The sequence below is a fragment of the Pelobates fuscus genome, chromosome 12, assembly GCF_036172605.1.
Source record: "Pelobates fuscus isolate aPelFus1 chromosome 12, aPelFus1.pri, whole genome shotgun sequence".
Taxonomy (NCBI): Eukaryota; Metazoa; Chordata; class Amphibia; order Anura; family Pelobatidae; genus Pelobates; species Pelobates fuscus.
Window position 1 is genome coordinate 94863265 of NC_086328.1, and position 9810 is coordinate 94873074.

The following is a 9810-nucleotide window of genomic DNA, read 5'->3' on the forward strand; positions in this document are numbered from 1 at the left end:
CAGCATACATAGCTCTCTCGATCCCCCTCCGGCAACGAGCCGGTTAAATTCCGGATAGAGACATGTCGGATTTTAAGACACATGATAGGCTGAGTCAGAATAGCCTATTTACATATGCCCACGTGGGACTCGACACGCAGTATTAACACGGCTAAATCTGTTAAACATTGCCGTGCAACATCGGAACAGGATCTTCTGATCTAACACACACAGAATGTAGCCATACAAGTTGCAACAGTCTCCTGAGTCTCTGTTAGAGCTAGCAAAGTAGTGCTCTTAATTTATTTTCGGCACACAGTTTGCCTAATAGTCCCAGATGAACGTCAGAATACAGGGCAATGATTGGCTGGCTTAGTCCAGATAATTAGAATATGCCTAATAGGGATTTTGGCGCCAGATATCGGCTTTCTGATTGGACATTTCTGAAGTTTTTGGGTTTTGACCACATATAAAAGGAGACTAGGAACAGTCTCCTACTAGCCCCTGACGAAGGTGCATCTAAGCAAGCACCGAAACGCGCGTCGGGCTCTATGGGCTCCCTTTTCACTTACTTTATTTTCACTTAGGACTATCTATCACCATGTGTAGGCAACCAACATTCTAAGTATGGTTCTACACATGGAGTCACTTTAATCTTTGTCTTTTCACCTCTTACTTTGGTCACTACGCTACAGTCTATTGAGATTAAATTCCCACAGACTGGACTGGGGTCTACATTGGATATACTGTAACCATTATTGATTGGGGTTACAGTTTACCTGGCATTAGACTTTGGTGGATATCCCAAATTCCCTGCTAAATGCTAGATCTATCCAATTAATATACCCAGGACAATGGCTACTTACTGCCTGTATACACTGTAACCAGTATTTGTTTGGCGTTACAGTTATCTAGCACTAGGTTTTTTGGGGGGGGTATATCGTATTCCCTCCTAATACTAGATTCGTCTACCAACCTATACAGGATAATAGCTATACATTTGCCCATATGCCGTGTTGGTTTTTGACTCCCTGATAATAACTTTTTATACACAGACCTTTTCAGGACAAGAGTCTTAAACCATTCACGTAGCATATAGGAACCATTTAGGTTCTTTGTAGTGACCTATTCCCTAGATACTATGTCAGCTATCTGACATACACCTACTCTATACACTCTTAACTCTGGACTTGACCTTTTGTTGTAGCCTAATAAAGTCAGTAGTCAGTTGTTTATTTCAGAGTTGTATAGGTAATAGGGATTATTAACCTTTATAGAGGTGAGCCATTAAGGCAAGTTTTCACGGATATTTTCACTTTTTTACTTTTTTACATATTAATTATTTGATTATCTGTACATATCTATCTACTCATATCCAGTATATACTCAGCCAGTCTGGATCATTCCAGCACTTTGAGTATTTTGTTTGTTTTCTAGTCAGTAGGGGTTATGCCCCAGGACACCACTGGAGTGTCCATCAAGGTGCTCGTCCACCAGTGAGACGGTTCCTACGCTCTGGACCCATCCTCACAGGTGGATTCGACTTTCTTGTTCCCTTTAAACTTGCCTTTGCTTAAATAATGCCTTCATTCAATCTCTTTGTGTGCACTTTTCTGATGTTTAACTTTCTGATATAATATTTCTGAATATGTTATTCATCAACAATGTCTGATGTCATCCTCGGAATTCTGTCAATCATTTTTATCGTCTGTGTTCTGTACTCAAAATGGTTATTGACAGAATTCAGGTTTGTTTTCCTGGCACTATAATGGTCCTTTAAGGAACTAAGTGTGGAAGAAAGCAAACCTCTGTATGATATATTTCAGGGTTCTTTTCTTTAAGGAATTGTACCAGAGGATTGGAGAAAGGCAGATGTGGTTCCTGTATTCAAAAAGGGTATAAAATCCTTGCCTGGAAATTATAAACATGTGAGCTGAAATCTGTGGCTGGGAAAGTATTTGAAGGGTTATTGCGGGATAATTTTCAGTAATTCATTGGGAAGAATATTGTTATAAGCAAAAATCAACATGTTTTTATGAAACGTAAGTCATGTCAAACTAACTTAAGTGCATTTTACAAAGAAGTAAGTAGAAGTATAGATCAATGTGTTGCAGTGTATGTGAAATACTTGAATTTGCCAATGCATTCGACATGGTTCCACATTATAGGATAGTGTTCAAACTAAAAGAAATCGGTCTAGATCAGGGATTCTCAACCCAGTCCTCAAGGACCCCCTACCAGTCCAGGATTTAGGGATTACCTGGGTGTGTCTAAGGTGTTTAGAAAAAGAAAAAAAGCCTTAGAGTCTAAGGTGTTTTTTTTCCCCTTCTTTTTCTAAACACCTTAGACACATCCAGGTAATCCCTAAATCCTGGACTGGTAGGGGGTCCTTGAGGACTGGGTTGAGAACCCCTGGTCTAGATGAAAATTCTTGTTCCAAAGAAGGCTATTATGTCACTAGAAAAAGTACAGATACAGTTTATAAAATGAATAAAAGCAATAGAAGATTTTAGTAATGCAGAAAGGTTACCAATTTTTTTTTGTTTAGTTTAAAAAAAACTTGTCTCAGAGGGGATATGATAGCATTATACAAATATTTTCAGGTGAATACAAACCATTGTCTGGATATCTAATTATAAACAGGATTATACATAGGACACAAGGTCACCCATTTAGACTAGTAAAAAGGAGATTTAGTCAAAGGCAAAAGAAAGGGTTCTTTACAATAAGAACAATAAGGATGTGGAATTATCTGCCTGAAGAGGCGGTTTTCTCATAGTCTGTACAGATGTTTAAACAGCAACTAGACTAACAATTGCAAAAAACATAATATTCAGGGATATCATTTTTTTTTTTTTTTTTATAAATTCTTTATTTTCAAAGGTGCATAGATAATGTAGCATACAGATATATAACATGTTGGTACATCATTTACAGTGGTTCGCTTAGCGTTATCGCTGTGTTCCCAGTAGTAGTAATGTTGCAAGCTTCTAAGCACATACGGTTCAGAGTATCTCTCATGTCCAACATGTATATCATTTTGCACAGTTTTCGTTTTATAACAGGTAGTGGGTGAACTGGGATGCGTGGTCATGAGGTCTGTCGGGCGAGAGGGGGGCAGTTGTGAGTGTTCTGCTCCCCTATGTTCTGGCTTCTTTTTTAAGCGTTATCTGTTCCCTTTCATGTTGGGTTTGTGAGGAGAGGGGGTACAGATGAGAAGAGGGGAGGGGAGGGATGGTTTCAGTGGTTGGTGTAGGTACGTTTGATGGCTTTGCTGCCAACCCTTTCAGTTCGTTAGTGAGGGGGAGGGGGTGTTCTCTCTGTTTGCGCCCTCCTTGCGTGTGTTGGGTTTCGGCTATTTAGTCGGGGGCATGGGGTAAAGGCCAGGTGTCCTCAGGGGTGTGTTCCGTCATCATACGGTCTGGTGTATCGCCTCCGGTCCTATTATTAGGCCTTGGCGGTCTGCTACAGGGATATCATTTTTAAATTGTGGGGTAATAGCTTATTGATCATGGGATAAATCGGGCTGCCAATCTGCTGTTGAGAAGGATTTAATTCATAGTTTGTTTCAAAATTAGAAATCACTTTAAATTAGTTTGTTTTGCCTTCTTTTGGATCAACAGCAAAAACAGATATGAGAAAGGCTAAAATTAATGGACGCAAGTCTCTTTTTCAGCTATGTAACTATGTATCAGGAGGTTAAAGATCGTAATATGATATGTTGCACTATGAGGTTAATGTGCTTTTATTATAGGTTCCTTATTGATAGTAATACTTATGTGTGCTCTGTCACCTTGATTTAGTTGCTGATATTACTGTTTCATAACTTACCTCATAATCTACGCTTGGTTTCAGTATTAATTTGGAATCCACAACTTCCAATAAATAAGAAAAATCAGGAGGCACAACCACTTCAAAACCAGGGTTAGTTGTCACGTTTGTCAAAGTGTAATTTATTGGGTTATTTTCAAGAACTGATACTTGCTCATCTTGTAATCTACAGTCTAAGAGAAGAAAAAAAATACCCTATTATTTGTATATTCCATATAATTAACATACACATTCATATATAATTTACATGTAACTATACATTGATAATGTTTAAAATGTTTAAAATGACCCATTTTCAAATCCAAAAACTGTCATCTTTTCACACCCCTAACCACTGCTGTCTCTCTCTCTCATTCTCTCTCTTATGAACTTATCGCAACCAACACCAGTTTCAGTACCTCCACCACGAAGGTCATTTTATATTGCTTCAAATAATTTGCTATTAGGATTATGGTTCCAAAAGTATTTGAGAGTATATGACATTATAGTTATTTAAAGGGCAGGGTTAGGAGAATAAATGGCAAACTCATTCTGTTCTTTTTTTCTATTACCGGTACTTCTGTAATGTAGTAGAGTGGAATCTTGTCTGAGTAATTTGGTTAGGAATTACTTGTAAGATTGGTGTCAATGTAGATATTGCTGGGAAATAGTTTTAGGGTAGGTATCAGTATAGATAGAAAAGGTAGGAACTTCTACCATAATAGAGGCAACCTAAACCTAGTCAGCATGGAAGAAATGGGGTGCTGTCACAGACTTTAGGATAATACCAAGAAGGTGAGCCTGGTCCTGTATCACAGGAGAAAGCAAAACATTGTTAGGCCTTTTCTTGTGAGAGTGATAAAAAGAGAGGAGAGGTACACTGCTGAAGACTAGATGGCTATATTTGAGGCTATCTGGATAGGGCATCGCCGTTGTAGAACCACAACCTGTGCCCTTCCTAATCCAGTGTATAAAGCATAATTTTCACAATTGCAGGGCGGAAATGAATCAAAAAATGGGCCAGGAGGCATGCTATTCAAGAGGAACAGGTGGAGGGCCAAGTAAGCCTGTTCAGTACTCCCACAGATCTTCCGTGGGACTGATTTCCAGTGATGTGGCGTAAGGACAGAAGAACACCATAGACACTGCAGCGGGCCTGCTGAAGTCCATGAAATTATGTAACATGAGGCATATTCCAACATTTTTGAAAAAGTACACCTCACATTGTATAATGAAATATTTATTAATTGTTGTGCTGTGTCTTAAATTAACTTAGAAAGAAAAGATATGATGAATTAGAGGAATATAAGGCTGTGGAACCAGTTTAGACTTCCTATGAGCAGCATGACATGGCAGTTCTTTCCCTTCTGAGTGAAGAGACTATCCCATATAGGCCACAGCACTTTTCATCAATCTCCTTCTCCAAAGACAATTATGTTCAGCACCTCAGTATGTCGGCAGACATTGTCACAGCTGCTGCAACCACCACAGAGACTACCAAAATCATCACCACTGCTAACATCAATGGCACCACCAATGCCGTTCACAAAGTATTTGGTTACCTGACCCCCTATGTTCCTGTACAAACAACATGCCACATCACTATATATATTTTTGGATAAGGTTTTTAAATGGTTTAAAAAATTTGGATACACTTTTAAAATTAATTTCTCAAAATATTAAAATATCAAAAATATGCCATATAGAAAAAATATATCAGTATATAAAAACATCCAACTATTATATTAAAATATGTTTCAAAACATGTAGTCATTTTAAAAGTCTATGGGAATTTTTATAAATTAATAAGTTGAAAAGATTTTCTAACAGATTGTGATCATTTGAAAAGCTTATACAAAGTGATTAAATTGAGACCTAAGTCCAGTGGTGGGATTCAGCCAGTTTGCACCTGTTTGTGTGAGCCTGTTACTGACAAGTTACTAACAAGTTCGCAGAACCGTTAGAGAAGCCAGCCACCGCAGAGAGCGCAAACATACGTTTCCCCTCTGCGTAGGAGTGCCGGGTGTAACGTGACTAACCGCACTCAGTGTGAGAGGCACCCATACCTTGCCATTACAGATAATATAGCGGGGGGCAAGACTTAAGTATCAGTAACTGAGCAGAGCCAGCGCTACCTTCACCTAGGGCGCAGGCTCTGTGAGTGACATGCTGCCTGCAATTTGAGGAAGGAGGGAGAGAGAGAGAGAGAGGGGACATGGATTGAATGGATATGGGGACATAGAGAGGATGGGGACATGAATTGAAGGAGAAGGGGGACATGGATTGGATTGGTAAGGGGACCTGGAGGGGAGGGTGACATGGATTGAAGGGGCAAGGGGACATCGAGAGGAGGAGAGCATGAATGGGAGAGGAGGGTAACATTGATGGAATTGGTAAGGGGACATGGATGGAAATGGTAGGGTACATGGAGAGGAAGGGGTGAAGGGACAAGGAGGAGAGAGAACGGTAGGGGGCCATGGAGGGGAAGGGGGAGGGAGACATGGTTGGAAGGGAGTGGAACAGAAACATGGATGGAAGGGGGAGAAAGATATGGATGGAAGCGTGGATGTCAGCATCTCACACACTATCACCTCCTACACACACTGTTACACTCCCACACGATCACCCCCACAGACTGTGACCATCACACATACACTGTCATCAGCCCTCACACTGTCACCATTCCCACACATTGTCACCCTCCCACACACACTGTCTCCCTCCCACACACACTGTCACCCTCACTGGATGCAGAAAGGTGGCACAGAGAGGCTAACGGCAGAGAGGCTGGTGGCAGAGATATGGGACACAGTGGCTGGGGGCAGGGAGATGGCAATGGCAGGCTGTTTGGGGATACATGGCACTAGCAGACTTTTTGGAGGCACATGTGGCTCCTTGGCAGGATATATACATTTGATGAATTTCCTGCTCTTTGGCATGATATACCACGTTTACTCATTTAATTTTAATTGCCATTATTTATCAAGTTTATGAATTTAATGTTAATTGGCATGATTTATCAAGTTTATGTATTTATTGCTCATTGGCATAATATACATGGTTTATGCATTACTGTTCATTCTCATGATATACAAAGTGTATTTACTGCACATTGACTTGAAATACAAAGTTTATGCATTTAATACATTAATAGCATTCCCCTCCCCCCAAGGGTGTTTTTGCCCCCCAAAGTAAATAAGTGTGACTGCGTTGATGTACGTGTGTGTGCGTGCCTGCGTGCATACGCGCATGACTGCGTGCATTACATATGAAAAGTCAGAACTGGTTACTAAAATTTTTGAATCCCAGTAATATCCTTAATGTCCTTATGTGACAATTCCTTTTTGCTACATTTAGAAATATTATTCTATATTCAGTAAAGCATCACAACTAGAGAAGTGATGCTAAACTTACCAATACTACTTTTAAAAGATTTCACACCTGTAGTAAGTCTAGAATTAAACGCAGATTTTTTATTATTTATTTTTCTTTTACAATAACTCTTAAATTAGTCAATTTTAATGCAATTTTCCAGACTGTCCTCAGAAATTAATTTTGGTGCTCTGTGATAGTCTCTCGATTTTAGTATTTTTTTTTATTTTTTCTTACCACATTGATGTTTTAAAAACATAATAGCACATATATAGACAAATAATACATATTTACAGACTTTTGCAAAAATTCTAAATAAATGTCACAGATAGTTCTACAGGACTTTATGTGGACAATTGTATACTAGGATGGCCAAATGTCCATTTTAAGTGGAAGGTCTATAGAAACTGTATGTTATAGGGCTGCATTAACATAAATGCTATCATGTGTTGTCTGGCTTATTACATACTTTATCCGTTAGGGGAATATCTTGTTACCCTACAGCATAGATTCTATAAATGATATGAAGAATTCTCAAAGGATTATAATTTTATTCTACATATGATCATGGGTTCCTCCCTCAGTCAACAGATTACAAGTAATTATCACAACACACCCACGGAAGAGCTGTACATCTGTAAGGTATACAATTGTAATTTCTCTCTATGTTTGAGAAAAGACCATTACTCATATTGTATAACATCTTTGTTTAAACAATTCACATACAATAACTACATATAATAATGACCGTAGTTCTATAAGCCAAATTTCAACGAAATGGGCAATTTCACATCTGCCAACATTTTTTTGTGAATAGTCAAAAACATTTTTTTAATCTCACCTATGATATAACTTTCAATTTATTAATTAGAGATCTGCTATAAGCGCAGTTTACCAAGCAGTGAAAAGTATCATATAAGCTTCTGAAGTTCTTGGAAAGCTATATTTAGTGTGATATGTATGATCCTTCCCTAAAAGTACGTAGGAATTAATATTCCGAGGGGAAGGTAAGAAAGTAATTTTTTAGAGGCCACTCACAGTACAAAGGAGTACGGTAATTTAACACCCCTCCATTAGATGCTATTAGGCCACTAATGACAAATTGGAAATGCTAATTGTCACAATTTCCCCAAGATGCTAAAGCCATACATTTATTGATGAATGCGTTACTTTTATTAAAGTGTTGTTTTCCGTGAGTCACTAGACAGCGAAACATCAGAGCCTTTAATCGTTTGGAATCCGGAACCATTTCTGTTATATCCTGTGTGCGCACACCAGGGCAGAATGTCGAGGGTCCAACATTCCCCGTTCTCAGGCCCTTCAAATCCCAAGGAAGTAGAAATACATATAGCTGTGCTAATAGCTGCTTTTATGCTTCCTTTCATGTAATCAGAAGGGATACGAGCTCAAAGTAAAGGGAAATATGGAAAATTAGGTTTAAGGCCACATTGATGTTTTAAAAAAAGCAGCAAAACATATCCTTCTCCAGAATTCTGATTCGTTGATCTACGTCTCTTGATTTTAGTAATGTACAAATAATTTCCTACTGCCCGGTGTATTTTTCCTATATCTCAGAACTATCATCTCTTGCCTTCAAACACACCCTCCCCTTCTCACCTTGTGCCGCAATCTCCAGTGGAATCAGGAGGAAAATAAACAGGGCCAAAATAGGCCCCATTTTAACAAAGCAGTCCAAACCCCCAAGTATCTTGACAAAATTCGATCTCCTTCTAAACATACAGGGACTGGAATTAGCAGGTATTACACTGAACAATGATAGTTTCTCTTGTTCCTATTCAGAATTAACCTTTGAGTCCATCCTTGTTATTCGTTCACTTATTTATTGCTATGTCGATAAGCATAATGACTCTGTGTTCTTCCCACAGTCAACCACTATTCAGATGTTTAGATATCTGATTATTGTGGAAAAAGAAAGTTATGTCCGGAACAAGTATGCCTGTTTCGGTATTAGGGAACTCTAAGAATAAATTACAATATATTATATATGTTTTTTTATATTTTCACGATCTCAATGTTGCCCTGTGATTACTGCAATCATTTTGAATATTTTTTTGTTATGATAATTAATATTTATTTTTAATTTAACACATATCCTTCCTAGATTGACTGTTCCTTTGAGACGTCTTTTAACAACAGACATTATATAATAAGTAAAAAAACACATACTACAAGTAACAATGTATCTATATCGACTCAATTTTATATTACTACTATAAACTTTTGATCAAAAAGAACATAAAAACTACTTAAAGTTATGATCAATGTAAGTTTATACTTGTGTGATTACTGTGCATTATAAAGTATATGTTTTCTTAGTTTGACTTATAATATAATGTAAAACTTGAATAAAGAAATAAAAATGAAAAACAAAAACATAAACAGACTGCTTAATGTTATTCTGAGTATAAATATGACACTTTCTGTTTCTATTCAGGTATTCCTTTACTCATACATATAAGTTGAAAAAATGCCACTCTCAAAAACACAAACGTAAAATAACTGCACAAGTTCTACATGTGTTTAAAGGGTTACTCCACTAAGGACGCCACTATCTGATGCCAGCAGTGGGCCTAGTATGGTCCATCTTCTCTTTGAGATGTCTGTGAATGGACTGTTTTTTGCCGACTC

At 38.1% G+C, this 9810-nt stretch overlaps 1 protein-coding gene across 2 annotated transcripts in view; it reads right to left on the reverse strand.

Annotated features, from left to right (window-relative positions):
- The window catches only part of CDHR5 (cadherin related family member 5), a 77319-nt gene extending 68404 nt beyond the window's left edge, over positions 1-8915 (reverse strand). For both annotated transcript variants that reach the window (XM_063438694.1, XM_063438693.1), the window contains exons 1-2: positions 8779-8915; positions 3811-3983 (exon numbers count right to left, since the gene is read on the reverse strand). In XM_063438694.1, coding sequence (XP_063294764.1) covers positions 3811-3983; positions 8779-8899 — 294 coding nt within the window. In that variant the 5' untranslated portion in view covers positions 8900-8915. The remainder of the gene's footprint in view (positions 1-3810; positions 3984-8778) is intronic.
- Between the last annotated feature and the right edge of the window lie 895 nt (positions 8916-9810).